The following is a 20,400-nucleotide window of genomic DNA, read 5'->3' on the forward strand; positions in this document are numbered from 1 at the left end:
CTCAACATACATCCCACCCATCAAGTTAAAAGTACCGTTACCAGTGAAGATGAAAACACTAAAAAACTACCGCGCTTTGCTTAACAGAGCCAAACCGAGCCGCGCCGTTGGTGGAAATGAGCTAAATGAGCTAAATGAGTGCACTAATAGGCTACTGAAGGACGATAATAAACTTTTATATACTTTATTTTTGTACTTTATATTAATTTCCCATTTTAGAGATAATCTCTTCAAGTGATGCCTCGCTGAGCAGCACTCCCTTTTGGGTGACATGTAACATTTAGTGCTCTGGATTCAGAAGTATATGGGTGTGTGCAAGCAAGCCAGACAAGAGAGCAGCCAAAGCAGGACATTAACTGCCAAAGAGGGAGAACGGAAGGAGAAAACATTTTCAGGAAGTAAATCTGTAGAGGTGAGTCTGGTGTCGCCTGAGCTGACTAATCTGTAGAGGTGACTAATCTGTAGAGGTGAGTCTGGTGTCGCCTGAGCTGACTAATCTGTAGAGGTGAGTCTGGTGTCGCCTGAGCTGACTAATCTGTAGAGGTGAGTCTGGTGTCATGCCTGAGCTGACTAATCTGTAGAGGTGACTAATCTGTAGAGGTGAGTCTGGCGTCATGCCTGAGCTGACTAATCTGTAGAGGTGAGTCTGGTGTCATGCCTGAGCTGACTAATCTGTAGAGGTGAGTCTGGTGTCATGCCTGAGCTGACTAATCTGTAGAGGTGAGTCTGGTGTCGCCTGAGCTGACTAATCTGTTGAGGTGAGTCTGGTGTCATGCCTGAGCTGACTAATCTGTAGAGGTGAGTCTGGTGTCATGCCTGAGCTGACTAATCTGTAGAGGTGAGTCTGGTGTCGCCTGAGCTGATTAATCTGTAGAGGTGACTAATCTGTAGAGGTGAGTCTGGTGTCATGCCTGAGCTGATTAATCTGTAGAGGTGACTAATCTGTAGAGGTGACTAATCTGTAGAGGTGAGTCTGGCGTCATGCCTGAGCTGACTAATCTGTAGAGGTGAGTCTGGTGTCGCCTGAGCTGACTAATCTGTAGAGGTGACTAATCTGTAGAGGTGAGTCTGGCGTCATGCCTGAGCTGACTAATCTGTAGAGGTGAGTCTGGTGTCGCCTGAGCTGACTAATCTGTAGAGGTGAGTCTGGTGTCGCCTGAGCTGACTAATCTGTAGAGGTGAGTCTGGCGTCATGCCTGAGCTGACTAATCTGTAGAGGTGAGTCTGGCGTCGCCTGAGCTGACTAATCATCAAAGCAAGATGGAATTTCAGAGAGCCATCAGAAAGCACAAGCTGTACAAACAAAGACAGGACGCCAGAAAACCGACCGAAGTTAATTAGACGAATACAAACAAAAATGGCAGTTAATTCTACTCAGGAGTAAAACTGCAGAACTGAAGTGAACAATTCCTCCTACGCACACACAGTAACATAAGCAAGCATGCACACACGCACACACACACAGTCTAACTTAAGCATGCGCACACACACACTTACAAAATGTTCCTACCAGAGACTCGGCAGTACATTTTCCAGATAACGTGTGCATGCCTGAGCGGTCCGGTGTTGTAAGCAGGATCTGCTTTGCGTTTAGCCTGTAGGGTTTTATCTAGTGCATCAAGCTGCACTGTTTAGCCTGTAGGGTTATCTCTAGTGCATCACGCTGCACTGACAGCCACAGACTCGCTCTGCTTTGCATTTAGCCTGTATGATTGGCTCTACTGCAATAAACTGCACCGACAGCCACAGACTCGCTTTGCTTTGTGTTTAGCCTGTAGGGTTATCTCTAGTGCAACAAGCTGCGCTGACAGACAGCCACAGACTCTGGAGTGTTTTTGGCATCAGATCAGTCTTCAGATGTGAAAAAGACCAACAGGCCTAAATCTGCATAGTAGCTGGTTGGGACCAGCACCAGATTTAGGGGCAGCCGTGGCCTACTGGTTAGCACTTTGGACCTGTAACCGGAGGGTTGCCGGTTTGAACCCCGACCAGTAGGCCACGGCTGAAGTGCCCTTGAGCAAGGCACCTAACCCCTCACTGCTCCCCGAGCGCCACTGTTGATGCAGGCAGCTCACTGCGCCGGGATTAGTGTGTGCTTCACCACACTGTGTGCTGTGTGTGTTTCACTAATTCACGGATTGGGATAAATGCAGAGACCAAATTTCCCTCACGGGATCAAAAGAGTATATATACTTAGATTGGGCCCTAATCTGAGTCGGATGTGAGCCAGAGTTGGCGACTATCTGTCAGGCGTTGTTTGCCCACCCACCCTGCTCCCTGCAGGTACCTGAGAAGAGGGAAGCGAGTGACAGGGATAGGCCACTCTGAGAAACCACCATCAAGGCCTCGCACCCACAGCCATCTGCAGGACACACACATACACACACATTCGTTGCTTGAAAGTTAACTCAAAAACGTTATCCAAGATGGCGGTGCTAACTCATAGAAGCCCTTATTTCTGTATCAACAAGTAAGTTCAGGGTTTGTGGCCCGATATTTTACAAAAGTTAGCGAGAAATATGCACTATTAAATATAAAAAGTCAGGTTTTGTAACCAAAAAATACATCTGAAGCCATGTACGATCTATCTGTCAGCTACCTAGAACGTAGAAATCGATAGGCATCAATTACCTGCACAGCACAGCCTTGTTTACAGCCCACTCAGCGGCAGGTTGGTGGAGCTGTCACTGTCTTTTGTAGCTAATATGACTGTAGGATTAGCCTATTAAAGAAAGCTTGAAATAGTAACGTAGCTTATGTACCCGCTGTGGAGCACAGTCTCCGTCTGTTATGTAGTCTTTGCTGTTCATGTTTAATACATGCAGCCAGCCTAGTAGTAGTAGTATTAAAAAGGAACTTTAAAAACACCAAAGACCGTAGTCAATTTTGGCAGATGAGTGAATCAATGAAGAGCCAAACCAACATTATAGACTTTAAAGTTCAACGTCTTTCCCTTTTATTATAATTTTCCCTTTGGCTCAGGCATCAGCGTAGTGCCTGGTGATTTTTAGCATGATGAATACAAATGACTGAAGTTACCACTCACCGTCAATGGCATGTGCAGAGTAGGCTACCCTAACACCAAGGTAAAATGTGATATACCCCCCCCTGATTTATCCTTTTTTTGGCTATTCAAACATGTTGTAGATTTTTATTCACATAATTACAGTGCATGAAAATGCACTGTACTGTTCTTCCTAGGCAACTTCTTCTTCTTATTATTCCGCTTACCACTTTTTCCGCACGCAATTTCTCTTGAACAGTTTAACTTAGAAACTTCATTCAAACTTTGTAACGTAGGTCTTCAAACAGATCAGGTTGGTATGTCTTTTAAACTTTGAAACTTTTATACTTTTTAAACTATTAAAGAAAAACTGTTTTAAAAATCCCCATAGACTTAACATTGCCGATTATGACATTATAATACGGCCGTTAAGCAATTAGAATCCTATGGCAGGTGTTCAGGCCACCTGGATCAACTGCCAGTCTCAGGCTTTAAGCATACAAACTGGCCCTATTAAGACTACACATCCTGTTCAACTGCTTCCTCTGCCAAATACTGTTTCAAAATAAAAGTCCTCACTACAATATTTCACTATTAAACAATTTAACCCTTTAAACTACTTAACTTTTTAACTGTTCAGCCATTGTAATTGTTACTCGTCATCAACTATGACTCCTACCCACTGTAGCTAGTTAGCATGGTTAGCATGTTAGCATTGCTAACATTTTTAACAAAACTGCTAAAAATGATTAGCTAAGTAACATGGTTAGCATTGTTAGCATGCTAGTTAGCATACCTGCTAAAATGATTAGCTAGGTTAACTAAGTCACATGGTTAGCACGTTAACATTGTTAGCATGCTAGTTAGCATAACTACTAAAAATGATAAGCTAGGTTAGCTAAGTCACATGGCTAACATAGTTAGCATGTTTAACAAAACTGCTAGAAAACGTTAGATAAGTTAGCTAAGTAGCATGGTTAGCATGTTAGCTAATGTTTTATAGCAGTGCTAGCAATGCTAAGTAGCATGGTTAGCATAGTTAAAAATCTTAGCATAACTGCTAGCAAACATTATAGCCATTCCAACTTTCAGTTATCGTCAAATAAACTATTTGAATATCAACATTCATTAAACTTCCAGTCTGTCAACAACTTTTAAACTATTTACCTTCAACTTTTAAACGGTCTACTTTTAAACCATCATTAAACTATCTATTAAACTAGCTGTCTATCAACAACTTTTAAACTATGTACTGTCTATCAACAACTTTGATATCTACATTCAGCTTTTAAACAGTCTACTTTTAAACTATCTACTTTTATTAAGCTATGCAACCACCATGTCTATCCTAGCATCACCGTAGTAACCATCTCTGTATTATCTGTTTTAACTATACATGATATTTTACATCACAACTTTAGCATTTTCATGCACTGGTAATTCCTTGGAATTGCATTTCTAGTTACTAGGTTGTTGCCTTTTCTGTCCCGCAGTCCAGGATAAGAAATGGAGCAGTTCACGTTTGAGTAGAAAAATATTAAACTAAACAGTAGGAAAACGAGACAAGCAGCATAGCCTACAAGTGCACACGGCGGCTGGCGGCAACCATTATCATCATCAAGAGGTGTGCTAACTGTGTGCTGCTAACTCAGCTAGCATCATCATCATCATCAAGAGGTGTGCTGCTAACTTAGCTAGCATTATCATCATCATCAAGAGGTGTGCTGCTAACTCAGCTAGCATTATCATCATCAAGAGGTGTGCTGCTAACTCAGCTAGCATTATCATCATCATCAAGAGGTGTGCTGCTAACTCAGCTAGCATTATCATCATCATCATCAAGAGGTGTGCTGCTAACTCAGCTAGCATTATCATCATCAAGAGGTGTGCTGCTAACTCAGCTAGCATTATCATCATCATCATCATCAAGAGGTGTGCTGCTAACTCACACCTCCGTATTGCTTTGCATTGAGGTGATACTTGAACTCCTATGGTAGGCAACGGAAATTCCTTACTGCAGAAATAGTAGATTGATGTTCCTGTCAACAGTTTAACAGATTAGTCTGGCCGTTCTTTTTTAAAAGGTAGGGTTAGGTAAAGCTAGTCTATAGGCCAAATGTTTCATTCAAAGCAGTGCTTTCTCGTCTGCCTCCTTCAATCACTATAGCCAGACTGCCCTGTGTCAAATGTCACTATGAAATGTGATTAATCAGCGTTCATTTTTTAATGCGTTAATATTTCTGTAATTAATCAAAATTAACATGTTATTTTGACAGCCCTAATATTATTATTATTATTATTATTATTAATAATAATAATATTCTGACCCAGCTCTAAATCCCCACTCTCCAGGTCACAGTCAACACTTGTTCTTGCAGGGTTCTTGCAAGTTTCAGTAAGTCAAATTTAAGACCTTTTTAAGACATTTTAAGACCATAAAGATTGAAATTTAAGACCTACACGACGCATTACCAAAAAATATTCAACTCAAAGAAATTCTGAAAAAATGTAGCTTTGGCAACTAGCCATCTAGTATAGGCCTGAATACTAGCAAATTAAATGACACTTGTTAAACTCACCTCAACAAGTCTTTTGCAGCCTTGGGCAATGCTACAAACAGTGCAGTGTGCAAGACTCATTATGTTTTACTCTTGAGACAAGGGTATACCCTTTTGTGTAGTCTGATGTGAAATGGGTCTTAAATGTTCCTTTTTGGGGGCCACTGACTCTGCCATGACGCTCCTGTTCCTAGATACACTGAACTGATCAATTTAGTTCGGGAGAAAAAAGATAAAAGCCCACCTACACTGAAAATTGATTGGTTGATTTAGCAAAACAGGCCAGGATGCTCTCTGTCTTGGATGCGCTTCAGGCACACACGCACCACCCCTCTCTCCTCCTCTCCTAGCGTGCTAAAACTCAGATGCACATGCGATTTGAATTCCGGTCTGGCTTGCACGCTCTTGTTCCTTCTAGATTCGGGAGATTTGATCTAATTTATGGATGCCAGGAAGCCGCTATCGGAGACTCCCAGAACTCGGGAGACTTGGGATCTCTAGCTAGACAGCACTTTGTCACCAGCACAGAGTGTACAACGTACCTTAAAGTTACCATGTTTAACGGACACAACTCAAAATAATGACTGTATAGCTAAAATGTGCATCTCTCTCCTCCCTCTATTGTTGTTTATGTTTGTGTTGCTGCATGGTATTACACGGAGTCATCATGCTGAAAACGCGGAGCTTAATCCCCCGAGACAAGAGAAAAGCAAAGAATATATCTTTTTACTAAGGTAAATGACAAAAATAGTAGGCCTAACACAAAGTGACTCAATACTTTTTTGCTACTTTGTAATAACTTTCTGCGGCCAGCGTTTCTGGAAATGAACGATGGTAAAATATTTTTTAGACTTGACTAAATGAATTTTAAGACCTCGGAAAGAAAATCTGTCCATTTTTAAGACGTTTTAAGGCCTTAAATTTAAAGTTCTGAATTTTAGGCTTTTTAAGACTTTTTAAGACCCCGCAGGAACCCTGAAGTCACTTTGAACAAAAGCACCTGCTAAGAACCATACACATAAACACTCACACACGTCAGTGAGTGAGACAAGTGGCCACACGCGTGTGCGCACTCACACACGTCAGTGAGTGAGACACAAGTGGCCACACGCGTGTGCGCACACACACACACACACACTCCATCAGCTGTTAGTGTGGCTCTGCCCATGCTGTAGGCTCATGGGAGCACACCCCCAGTAGCACTCCTCTTTGGTGTCAGACTGACCCCAGACTGGACTCATCTCTGACCAGCCAAAGGCCAACGTTGGTGCAACACCGATAACAAATACAAACAGTGCAAAGCACTGCAGATACGGTCCTGAAATAGAGTGTGTCTGTGTGCAAAGGGCTTAAGAATCATGCATATTGTTATGCTCTTTGAAAAGCAAAGCTGAATTCAAGCCTGTGCTAATGGTTTGTAGTACTGCACAGCAATATGAATAATGATTGATGAAGGCATGATGGAAGCATGATTGACATGATTATCTGTCAGAAGAATGACAACAACAACAAGTGTTCCTTTACACACACCAACACACGCACACTCACACACACATACTCGCACACTCACACACGCACATACACACACACACACACACACACACACATACACACCACATGCACACCAACAGACCTGGGGCACACAGACGCATACATACTCACACGACTTACCTCACACCTTTGCCTTTATCTCTCCTTTACACCTCAACATATCCAACAGACGCACACACTCACACACACACACCAACACACGCACCTCACACTCTCTCTTACACACCAACACACACACACACACAACACATATTTCTTCACACACCAACACACACACTTTACACACACACATACACTAACACACCAAACATTCTCTCACACTTTAACATGCTTTTACCGCACACCAACATTACACACTTCTCACACACAACACACGCGACACTCACCAACACACACACACACACACACTCACACACACACGCACACTCACACACACCAACAGACGCACACTCACACACACCAACACACGCAACTCATTATTACGAGATTATTTTCACATTAATTCTACACACGTATATATTTTACACACTTTCATGACACGCATATAATTTCACATATATCAGACGACATCTTTACATTTTCATACATCACATCGCCAGACACTTCACACATATACTTTCAATTAACATACTTCACACGCATTTAACAGACACATTACCTAATAATTAACACACGCATTCTCACACATGCATATACTCTCTTCTTACACACACACACACATTACCCAACACACACTTCTCTCACACACTAACATACGCGGATACTACGTTGTCATTACTACCTTAACACACACATACACGTAATAACATATTCTCCTTTACAACTCAACATGAACACGCATACTAAATACGTGACACTAACACATTGGTTAATATACTACACACACGCATTACCTCATTACTATTACTAACAGATTTTATTACCTCTCACATTAATATTACCCCTCAATATTAATGTGATACTACATTTCAAGTATATACTACATCGTTACACTTTCATGACGCATATACTTCACACGCATAATTTCGGCTACACTAACAGACGACACTTAACACATACTAAATACACGTGAACATTACACGCATATATTTCTTTACATTAATACATACTTCCAAATACATACTTTTTCTCATAATACTAAATAACGCATACATTCACATTACCACACAATTCCAACACAGCCACACAATACTCAAATTACACACATACCAATATCACACACAACACACCAACAACATTGGCCACTTTCACAATACCAACATTAATGCTATTACTGGGTCATTGGTCATTAAATAATAATAATACTCAACATTATTAATATTACTCAATATTACACATTACTAACATTACCTTTCTTTGGCTATTACTCAACACATTTATTACCAATATGGTTATTAATACTCATCATTAATATTACTACCAATATTGTTAATATTACACTCAACATTACTACACACACAAAAACACAACCACAACACATACTTCACACACACCAACACACGCGCACATACTCACACACACACACACTTCTCTCTCTTCTCTTTTTTCAGCTCACACTCTCCACCTTCTCCAGCAGAGCCAGAGTCCGACAGGTGAACAGAATCCTGGGAGTTCCCGGCAGGATCCTCCACTGTCGGTGGGAATGGAATGCTGGAATGGGAACAGCAGGGGAACAAAAAGATTACATATACATTCCACGGTAGTTATCATAACGTCAGCTATCATCAACCGTCCTGTATTTCCAACCATATTCATTTCTATACAAACCAAGACGGCGGATTCCTTAAGAAACGCATGCACCCACACCATTACATTTTATCGCGGACTCAAGAGCTGTAAACAGTGTTGTAAGGTTGTGGTGTACAACCGCTTTGAGCTCCAGGAATTTTTGATTTGCATAAGAATTCTTGGGCTAACCGTTGATGTGCCGTGGAGAAAGGCTGGGAATAGGCACCCACCAGCCAAGCACTAAACCTCGAAATGCGGTAAAACAAAATCGATATTTCAGGCAGTAAAGCCCCGGGCAAGAACCAAACTAGAAACCAAATCTACACACCTATAGCTACTGAAAAATGTAAGGTTCATTTATCAAAAGTTATTTTGATGTATTAAAAAACATTGTTGTTTTAGAATTTTCAAACGAAATGGTTGGTAATTGGCACATTTGGTTCCATACGTTGCTGGTGCAAGAGGTGGCTCTTGTGGAATGTAAGAGGTTGTTGCCATGGTGCAAGAGGTGGCTCTTGTGGAATGTAAGAGGTTGTTGCCATGGTGCAAGAGGTGGCTCTTGTGGAATGTAAGAGGTTGTTACCGTGGTGTGAGAGGGGTTGTTAGCGGCAGCCGCCGCGACGGATCTGTTGCCTGGCGCAGGACAACCTTCTGCTTGAGCTGCTGGATCTCATTGTCGCTGTCGCCCTCCTCCTCGGCCTCCTGCTGCCGGCGCACGTTACACTTCATCAGCTCGATGGCAGCGATCAGCGACTCCGAGATACTGAAGTGAGCGTTCTCCTGCACAAAGAGATACTCTCAGTATTTCAGTTTTACTTGTATACAGCCATAGCATGTACATACATGCAGCACACAATATGGCAACATATATCCATAAATTCCCAAGACAAACACTTGACTTTCACTGAAGTGTTTAAATGGTGGGCGGTTATTTCAACTGAGGTGTTTAAATGGTGGGTGTTAGTTTCAGTGAGGTGTTTAAATGGTGGGTGTGTTAGCTTAACTAGTGGTTCGGCAAACTTTTCTTTCATTCCCCACTTTGATCAAGGGGCATTCTCGAGTCCCACCTGTCACTCATCGCCTAAGAAAGTGGTAGGTCAGTTTAAAATTGTCAAATTTATTGAAATAATGACAAGTTCTAAATACATCCTCTTCAACAGAGTTAAAATCAGCTGGTGCTGCAGATATAATAATAAATAAATACAATACATAACAACACATAGGCCATTTTTGTACAATATTTCGAAAACATGCAGCATTAAAATGGATCCATAACATATTACTGCTGGTTGGGAAATATTTTGAAATAAACTTTGCAGGATGTGATGTAGGCCTATCATTTAATACATGGATCACAAGAGGCCCTTAATCAGACTTTTTCCAGCGATTTCTCGCCAGAAATCCTTAAAGGCATAATACTGTCGCGACGAGGCTCTGTCCCATACCTCAAGTTTTTGGTGAGAATGCAGTAATCTTATTTGCTAGGTGAGGTAGGTGCTTGTCTTGCCTTGTAACTGACCTTTAACTCAATGTACCGCTAAGATATATCAAATATATCAAGCAAGATAGGCCAGCTTCATAAGAAATGTTCATTAGTGAACGTGGCTTGTAGATTCAAACATGCGCCCTCCAAGAAAGAGGTGACTCGAGCTCAAAACACGCCACACAGCACTTTACCTCAGGAAAGCTACCTTGCCTCGGCCAGAAACAGTACAGCCTTTGGTCAGCTACTCATCTCTTTGCAAAGTGCGGAGAATAGACGCCGCTTTTAAGGGCCGGCTTTGATGAAATTCACCACTCTCTACAAACAACGCTCAAAATCTCATGTAGGTCGGGACTAACTGCTGCCTTTGACACGAAGCGCCCCTATGAATAACAGTGCGCCCATTGGCTTTAAATGGTGGGTGTGTTAGCTTAACCCACAGTGGTTCGCAAACTTTTCTTTCATTCCCACCTTGATCAAGGGGCATTCTCGAAGTCCCACCCTGTCACCTACCCGCCTAAGAAAAGTGGTAGGTCGCTTAAAAATTGTCGTAAATTTATTGAAATAATGACAGTTCTAAATACATCCCTCCTCTTCAACAGAGTTAAAATCAGCTGGTGCTGCAGATATAATAATAAATAAATACATAATAACACACATATTTGTTTTCCAGCAACATATTAGGAAGCTATATAGGCCATTTTACAGCTTGTACAATATATTCAATGAAAACATGCAGCATTAAATGGATCCCATAATCCAGTTATACTGAGACCAAGGTTGGTTGGGAAATATTTTGAAATAAACTTCTTGCAGGATGTGATGTAGGCCTACTGAGCCATCACATGGGATCACAAGAGGGTTCCCGAATCAGACGCTTCAGCGATTTCAGCTTCAGAAATCTCAAAAGGCATAATACTGTCGGACGAGGCGCCTGTCCCATACCCTTCAAGTTTTTTGGTGAATGCAGTAATCTTATTTGCTAGGTGAGGTAGGTGCTTGTCTTTTGCCTTTGTAACTGACCTTTAATCCCAAATGTATCGCTAAGATATATCAAAATATATCGCTAAGATAGGCCAGTTTCAAGTAAGAATGTTCATTAGTGAACGGTTTGCAGATTCAAACATGCTCTTCCTCCAAGAAGAGGGTGACTCGAGGCTCAAACACTGCTGACAGCATCTCTTACCCCAGGAAAGCCACCTTGCCTCGCCAGAAAACAGTACAGCCTTTTGGTCCAAAATTATCTCTTTGCAAAAGTGCTGGAGAATAGATCGCTGCTTTTAATACGGGTTTTGATGAAATTCACCACTCACAACAACTGCCCAAAAATCTCATGTAGGTCGGACTAATCCAAAGCTGGCCTTGACACGCAGCCGCCCCTATGAATAAACATGCGCGGCCCATTGATCACCTGGTGCTACCTGGGCCCAGGCTACAGATAAAAATAAATAAAAAATAAATGTCAGTTAAGCGCCCCACCTGGCATGTCTCCGCGACCCAGTAGTGGGTCACGACCCACAGTTTGAGAAACGCTGGCTTAACTGAAGTCTTTAAATGGTGGGTGTGTTAGCTTCACTGAGGTGTTTAAATGGTGGGTGGGGTGTTAGCTTCACTGAGGTGTTTAAATGGTGGTTGGGGTGTTAGCTTCACTGAGGTGTTTAAATGGTGGTTGGGGTGTTAGCTTCACTGAGGTGTTTAAATGGTGGTTGGGCTGTTAGCTTCACTGAGGTGTTTATATGGTGGGTGGGGTGTTAGCTTCACTGAGGTGTATATATGGTGGGTGTTAGCTTCACTGAGGTGTTTAAATGGTGGAGGTGTTAGCTTCACTGAGGTGTATATATGGTGGGTGTTAGCTGACCTTCTCCAGGTCTGCGCAGCTCCCGAAGTCCTGCTCTGAGAGGTAGCTGATGAGACTCTGGCCTTCCGACGGCTTCCGAAACATGCCATCTGGGACACTGCTGTACTGGGAGCCATCTACACCTCAATAAACACACACAGGCGCGCACACACACACACATCACACACACACACACACACACGGGCACACACAAGCATATTTTAAGTTCCATTACGCTGTATATCGGTAGCCGCTAATTTGTAAAATGTAAGCCACTCACTGGACTCCATATAGTCAAGTCAAGTTTATTTTATAAAGTAAAGAATAATAATAAAATAATAAGAAGAAGAAAACATGAAACACACAAGGTGATAGTACATAAAAGCATAAAATGTTTTTGTGTATCATCTGAAGCTGTTTGATCGTCTTTTTAAGAAGGCCTGTGAAAAGCCCATTGCCGTAGTCAACCCTACTGGAGATGAACACATTAATAAGTTTTTCTAGATCATGTTTAGACATTAGCCCTCTAAGTTTGGCAATGTTTTTGAGGTGGTAAAAAGCTGATTTAGTGATTTCTTTCATGTGGCTGTTTAAATTTAGATCACTGTCAATTATGACACTAAGATTTATAACAGTATCGTTTGCTTTAAGCCCTTTGATATCAAGGAAATGGCAACCTAAGTCTTTCCTTTTTACCAATATAATTATTTCAAGTTTTTCTTTGTTCAACTGAAAGAAAATTGAGACATCCAGTTGTTAATCTCGGTCAATATACTGACAAAGAAATTCAAGGGGACCATAGTCATTTCGGCGAAATAGTTAAGTAAAGTTAAAGTGTCATGGCATAGCTATGATAGGAAATCAAATTGTTTGTGATATTTGTCCAAGTGGGAGCATGTAGAGGTTGAATAATAGTGGCCCCAAGATTGACCTCTGGGGACACCACAGGTCAAGGACGTTACATGAGAGGTACAGTTGCCGATAGCAACAAACAAACTTCTTTCTTGTAGGTATGATTTGACCCAGTTGATGACTTATACCTAAAAAGTCCAACCCAGTGCTCTAATCTGTGTAGTAATATGTTACATCAATAGTGTCGAAGGCCGCACTAAGGTCCAATAACACTAGGACTGGGATGTTTTGCCTGCATCTTTATCAGGGTTTCACAGTGCGCCATTTCACTCGCATTACGCGAGTAAAAAAATGATGCCGCGGCGAAAGTGCAAAAAAAAAATATTTAGGCTGCTAATTGGTGCGAATGACTTCTGTCCATGTCAATGTTTGTCTGCCAAAATACACCGCAACATCGAGAAACATTAAAGGTGCAAAACCATAGAATCACGCCGCTAATGCAGCATAAAAAACCTACACCTCCCATCAACGTTAGCTGTTTCGTTAAGTGACTGCTAGTAGTCACACTTTAACAAATCCATGAGCCGCGAGGAAAAAGTTTAAAAGTTAGACTAGCCAGCCAAGATGCAAAGATTGAAGAAATTAGTTCTTCTATCCAACAAATTCATTGATATAGGAGGAACAGGATGAGATTCTGAGGAATGCAGTGAGAGAAGGAAAGGTAACCTAATATGCCTTTTAGCCCAGTTGACGATTGGCTGCAATATGCAAAAATATAGCTGTGAACCAGCACAAAAAGTAGCCTCCCGTAATACTCCCATTTTATCTAAAGGTAGAACGCTACTGGATAACTCAGGCTTCCACGCGTGCTTGTTTGATACACCCGAATACAAGTTTGAAGTGCAAAACGAAAAGTAGGCCTAACGCTTGCCTACTGCCCCATCAATGCAGAATAATTTCAAATAAAAACTAGAAGTATAAAACATATATCCTTGATTAGCCTATGTTATTTTGTGGAAGAGTAAATGGACTGTTTTTAGTAGTATTAGGCAGTATCACGGTCAGATAGGTCACCATGGGCATATTTGGATTAGGTATAGATGGATTCTGAAATAAATAAATTAGCCTACATTTCAAGGGTGCAGGATACTTGATATACAGGCTAAATGCAAATATGGCAATGTATTATGTTATTTTACATTAACAAAATGTAGGAAAATAGAATAGACTGGAAAATAAAGCAGGCACTGATCTTTAAAATCCTGTTTCCTGTAGCCTAAAATTTTGTCAGTCATTCTTAATATTCGCAATTGGTGCACCTGGTACGTTTAACTGTTAGCTGCAGTATAATGTTAGATTATGTGTAAGTTCAGAACTGGACTGTGGCTCAAATTTTATTCTGTGCTCCTAAATTTTTAACAGGCACACAAGTGCTCCTGAAAAAAATGTTAGTGTAGAGCCCTGATCTTTATTGAGGCGTATGTCCTTTAAAACCTTAATAAGAGCTGTTTCAGTGCTGTGATTTGCCTGAAAACCTGACAAAGTAATAAAAATACCCATTTGATGTTAGGAAGGTTGTTACTTGATTAGAGGGTATTTTTTTCAATGATTTTGCCAATAAAAGGTGGATTGGATATGGGCTTGTAGTTGTTTAGCATGGTGGCATCTAAGTTATTGTTCTTGAGAAGGGGCTTTACACTTTAGACGCATCCCTCCTGAGCATGCACATTTAATCCATACATTCACAATCGTGCAAGACGACTGCCTAACATCTTGAATTTCATCTTGAATTTCTCCTGGGGATCAATAAAGTATCTATCTATCTGTATCTCTTCCATCTAACATAGATGGTGTGAGTGGCCCTGATGAAATATCACAGTTATGGCTGAACCAATATTATGAACTGCTAAACTGTGTAAAAAGTAATCTGTTTGTGTTGGATAATGTAGAGTTTAATGATGATGTTATTGTCACTTCTGCTGAAGTCCATGAAGCAATATTGACTTTAAGAGATAATAAGGCCTGTGGTCTGGATAATATTACAGCTGAAGAAATTAAACTTACCAGTAAGAAACCGTCCTCTGGTGGTTATATGCTACACAGGTTTTTTTGTTCATGGAGTATTACTTGATTCTATGCTCTCTGTTGAGCTTGTACCAGTTATCAAAGATAAAGTGGGGAACAGTTCAGATAATTACAGGCCAATAGCTCTGGCCAGTGTCATGTCCAAAGTGCTGGAGACAGTTCTGCTGTCTAGGCGAGAGGTACGTCCAAAACCAATTTGGTTTTAAACGAAAGCATGGCACTGATTTATGTATTTTTGCACTAAAGGAAATTTTAGATGAATATAATAGGTAAAATTCCACAATGTTCATGTGCTTCATTTATGCTTTTAAAGCATGTGATAGTGTTAATCATGATTGATCGTGTTAATCAAATTATTTTTGCATCAGACAATGAGAGTGAGATGGGGGAATGTAACATCTGTTCTATTCCAAGTGACTAATGGTGTCGGCAGGGCGGAATTATGTCTCCTTTTCTTTTTAAATATATATATGAATGATTTGGCCTTGATCTTAATTGCATGTGGTACAGGTTGTAGAGTTGGTGATTAATCACCTTATGTACGCAGATGATTTGGTCATTTTTAGCCCATATAGTGCTGGTCTCCAACAGCTACTGTGAATATGCGCACAGCATGGTATTGATTTTGATAAAATACAATGCTAAAAAGAGTAAGATCATGATTATCAGAAGTAAAGAAGACAGACAGTCAACCTTCCCTGACTTCTATCTCTCTGGCACTGCACTCAGTGTGTGTAGTGAGATAACATATTTGGGCCATATTATTGCAAATGACCTGTCTGATGACAAAGATATCTATAGCAGCGACGGGCTGTATGCTCCAAACAAACATGTTAATAACATAAGTTTAGCATGTGCTATGTATCTGTGAAGACCTCACGTACTGTACACCTTTGTATACTGCCCACCTATGGTGTTGTTATAAACAAGACAGCATTAGAAAACTCGCAGTGCTCTGTGCTGCTGTAGTGTCTGTCTGCTGTGTGTGTGTGTGTGTGTGTGTGTGTGTGTGTGTGTGTGTGTGTGTGTGTGTGTATACACACTGGTCCCACCTATGGTGTCGTTATAAACAAGGCAGCATTAGAAAAACTCTCACAGTGCTCTGTGCTGCTGTAGTGTCTGGTGCTGTTTGTGTGTGTGTGTGTGTGTATACACTGGGGTCCCACCTATGGTGTCGTTATAAACAAGGCAGCATTAGAAAACTCACAGTGCTCTGTGCTGCTGTAGTGTCTGTCTGCTGTGTGTGTGTGTGTGTGTGTGTGTGTGTGTGTGTGTGTGTGTGTGTGTGTGTGTGTGTGTGTATACACTGGTCCCACCTATGGTGTCGTTATAAACAAGGCAGCATTATAACTCACAGTGCTCTGTGCTGCTGTAGTGTCTGTCTGCTGTGTGTGTGTGTGTGTGTGTGTGTGTGTGTGTGTGTGTGTGTGTATATATACACTGGTCCCACCTATGGTGTCGTTATAAACAAGGCAGCATTAGAACTCACTGTGCTGCTGAGAGCTCCAACAAGCTCTAGTGCCAGTTATGTGTCAGTGTTGGGGTACCTACCTGCTCTGCTGTTTTACGTGTGTGTGTGTGTTTGGGTACCTACCTGCTCTGCTGCTTTACGTGTGTGTGTGTGTGTGTGTGTGTGTGTGTGTGTGTGTGTGTGTGTGTGGGTGGGTACCTACCTGCTCTGCTGCTTTACGTGTGTGTGTGTGTGTGTGTGTGTGTGTGTGTGTGTGTGTGTGTGTGTGTGTGTTGGGGTACCTACCTGCTCTGCTGCTTTACGTGTGTGTGTGTGTGTGTGTGTGTGTGTGTGTTGGGGTACCTACCTGCTCTGCTGCTGTGTGTGTGTGTGTGTGTGTGTGTGTGTGTTGGGGTACCTACCTGCTCTGCTGCTTTACGTGTGTGTGTGTGTGTGTGTGTGTGTGTGTGTGTTTGGGTACCTACCTACTCTGCTGTTTTACGTGTGTGTGTGTGTGTGTGTGTGTTTGGGTACCTACCTGCTCTGCTGCTTTACGTGTGTGTGTGTGTGTGTGTGTGTGTTGGGGTACCTACCTGCTCTGCTGCTTTACGTGTGTGTGTGTGTGTGTGTGTGTTGGGGTACCTACCTGCTCTGCTGCTTTACGTGTGTGTGTGTGTGTGTGTTGGGGTACCTACCTGCTCTGCTGCTTTACGTGTGTGTGTGTGTGTGTGTGTGTGTGTTTGGGTACCTACCTACTCTGCTGTTTTACGTGTGTGTGTGTGTGTGTGTGTTTTGGGTACCTACCTGCTCTGCTGCTTTACGTGTGTGTGTGTGTGTGTGTGTGTGTGTGTGTGTGTGTGTGTGTGTGTGTGTTTTGGTACCTACCTGCTCTGCTGTCCTATGTAATCTGATGTATAGATTTATATGTAGGTATCTGTGTCAGAAAATGACTTATTGCCGTGTTGGCTAACCCTGTTGTCAGATTTTTGGTGAAAATGTCTGTATGCTAGACAGTGAACATTGTGGGAGGCTTCTTTGTTTTTTTGTATTTTTACCCTGTGTGTTTTTTACTATGATATGGATCCCCTGGGTCATAAATAAACAAATATATAAATTGCTATTACATTTGTTAGCATCATTAGCATGCTGCACAAATCTGTTAAAAAATGTTGCATTCAAGTTGACTGCTAAGTTCTTATCAATCCTGATGTAAATGGAAAAGTATTTTCCAAGACTCAAACGTGCCTGTCCCAAGGAGAAAAAGTATTCATTTGAAACTTAAACGCACGTGGGGAAACTGAACAGTCCAACCAGTAGACTATGATAAACTAGCCAATTAAGCTACTTTGTTTACAGTATTTCCAGGCTTCAACCAGTGCTGCTTTTCATTCAGACTTATGTGCACATTTATTATATATAGAGTATATATTTATATATCTATAGAGTGTTTTTCATGGTTGTGTTGATATTTTTTTCCCCTGTTTGCTTTGATTGGTAACTGAGGTGATTAAAATCAGGAAAGTTTAAAATAAAAGTGAACAATAATTACTGATATGACTGATATGATACACTTATATCGTGATACATTTTTTAACCATATTGCCCAGCCCTATGTGTGTGTGACTGACTGGACTCCATATAGAGAGCTGGGGCTGCTGTGTGTGTGTGTGTGTGTGTGTGTGTGTGTGTGTGTGTGCGTGTGTGTGTGACTGACTGGACTCCATATAGAGAGCTGGGGCTGCTGTGTGTGTGTGTGTGTGTGTGTGTGTGTGTGTGTGTGTGTGCGTGTGTGTGACTGACTGGACTCCATATAGAGAGCTGGGGCTGCTGTGTGTGTGTGTGTGTGTGTGTGTGTGTGTGTGTGAGAGTGTGAGTGAGTGACTCACTGGACTCCATGTAGAGAGAGCTAGGGCTGCTACGTTCACTGCTGTGGGGGGAGAAGGGGTCATAGCTCTTCCACAGGAGTGTCATAAACAAGGCAGCATTAGAAAACTCACAGTGCTCTGTGCTGTAGTGTCTGTCTGCTGTGTGTGTGTGTGTATACACACTGGTCCCACCTATGGTGTCGTTATAAACAAGGCAGCATTAGAAAACTCACAGTGCTCTGTGCTGTAGTGTCTGTCTGCTGTGTGTGTGTGTGTATATACACTGGTCCCACCTATGGTGTCGTTATAAACAAGGCAGCATTATAACTCACAGTGCTCTGTGCTGTAGTGTCTGTCTGCTGTGTGTGTGTGTGTATATACACTGGTCCCACCTATGGTGTCGTTATAAACAAGGCAGCATTAGAAAACTCACAGTGCTCTGTGCTGTAGTGTCTGTCTGCTGTGTGTGTGTGTGTTGGGGTACCTACCTGCTCTGCTGCTTCACGTGTGTGTGTGTGTGACTGACTGGACTCCATATAGAGAGCTGGGGCTGCTGTGTGTGTGTGTGTTTGGTACCTACCTGCTCTGCTGCTTCACGTGTGTGTGTGTGTGTATATACACTGGTCCCACCTATGGTGTCGTTATAAACAAGGCAGCATTATAACTCACAGTGCTCTGTGCTGTAGTGTCTGTCTGCTGTGTGTGTGTGTGTTGGGGTACCTACCTGCTCTGCTGCTTACGGTGTGTGTGTGTGTGACTGACTGGACTCCATATAGAGAGCTGGGGCTGCTGTGTGTGTGTGTGTGTGTGTGTGCGTGTGTGTGACTGACTGGACTCCATATAGAGAGCTGGGGCTGCTGTGTGTGTGTGTGTTGGGGTACCTACCTGCTCTGCTGCTTACGTGTGTGTGTGTGTGACTGACTGACTCATATAGAGAGCTGGGGCTGCTGTGTGTGTGTGTGTATATACACTGGTCCCACCTATGGTGTCGTTATAAACAAGGCAGCATTATAACTCACAGTGCTCTGTGCTGTAGTGTCTGTCTGCTGTGTGTGTGTGTGTATACACTGGTCCCACCTATGGTGTCGTTATAAACAAGGCAGCATTATAACTCTCGGTCTGTGTGCTAAGCATGTTATAAATGACTAAATTCCAGTTTCAGGTTGTGTGTAGGCACTTCAAGATACTGTTGGTTTAGACAGGTCACTCCCTACAATTCCTCTGCATAGTTACACTAACTTTTAACCAATCATCTTTTCCTAAAATATGTTTTTTTTCCCCTCAGCAGAAGGTCCAAGAGGGAAGTGAGAATTTCAATAGGTCCAGTTAGCATGAGATCTGGTCTGGGAGAAAAACCCAGAACTTTGATTCAAACATGCCTGGCAAACGTCCCAGTGCCAGCTTCCATTTTATGGGTGTACTGTCAGGTGTGCTGTGGCCAAGACTCTTTTGCACATAACTGGATTTGAGCACAAAACAATCTTTGGATGTAATGAACACATATGTCGATCTATCAATGCATGATAAATTAACCAAAAAAAACACTACAATGAACAACCTTATAAAGCCAAAGTAACAAACAGACAATAATGAATCCTCCATATATTTACATGCTGCTTTCACAAACCACAAACACGCACACACACACACGCACACACACGCGCGGTCAGAGAGCAGATCGGTTGGACCCGCTAGCCAATAGCGCTGCGATACGATAGGACACAAACACAGAGAGGAGGAGAGAGGGAGGGAGCATAGATAGATAGATAGATAGATAGATAGATAGATAGATAGATAGATAGATAGATAGATAGGTATATCTATGGGAGGGAGCATAGATATAGATATAGGTATAGGTATATCTAATCTATGGGAGGAAGCATGAGCATGTAAAGCAAGATGGGAGGAAGTAGTGGCGTTCAGCATTGCCAACCTGCCACAGGGTCCTCTATTATTATGGTGATTTTCCTGTGTCCCCCTTCTTCAG

The 20,400-nt window shown here is 42.0% G+C and overlaps 1 protein-coding gene across 1 annotated transcript in view; it reads right to left on the reverse strand.

Moving 5' to 3' along the window:
* rubcn (rubicon autophagy regulator) overlaps positions 1-20,400 on the reverse strand; it is a 74,285-nt gene that overhangs the window by 26,094 nt on the left and 27,791 nt on the right. Inside the window, exons 9-13 of the mRNA XM_048252948.1 lie at positions 18,435-18,572; positions 12,183-12,298; positions 9,425-9,621; positions 8,671-8,763; positions 2,288-2,409 (exon numbers count right to left, since the gene is read on the reverse strand). Of these exons, the coding sequence (XP_048108905.1) occupies positions 2,288-2,409; positions 8,671-8,763; positions 9,425-9,621; positions 12,183-12,298; positions 18,435-18,572 (666 nt within the window). The remainder of the gene's footprint in view (positions 1-2,287; positions 2,410-8,670; positions 8,764-9,424; positions 9,622-12,182; positions 12,299-18,434; positions 18,573-20,400) is intronic.

The sequence above is a fragment of the Alosa alosa genome, chromosome 9, assembly GCF_017589495.1.
Source record: "Alosa alosa isolate M-15738 ecotype Scorff River chromosome 9, AALO_Geno_1.1, whole genome shotgun sequence".
Classification (NCBI taxonomy): Eukaryota; Metazoa; Chordata; class Actinopteri; order Clupeiformes; family Clupeidae; genus Alosa; species Alosa alosa.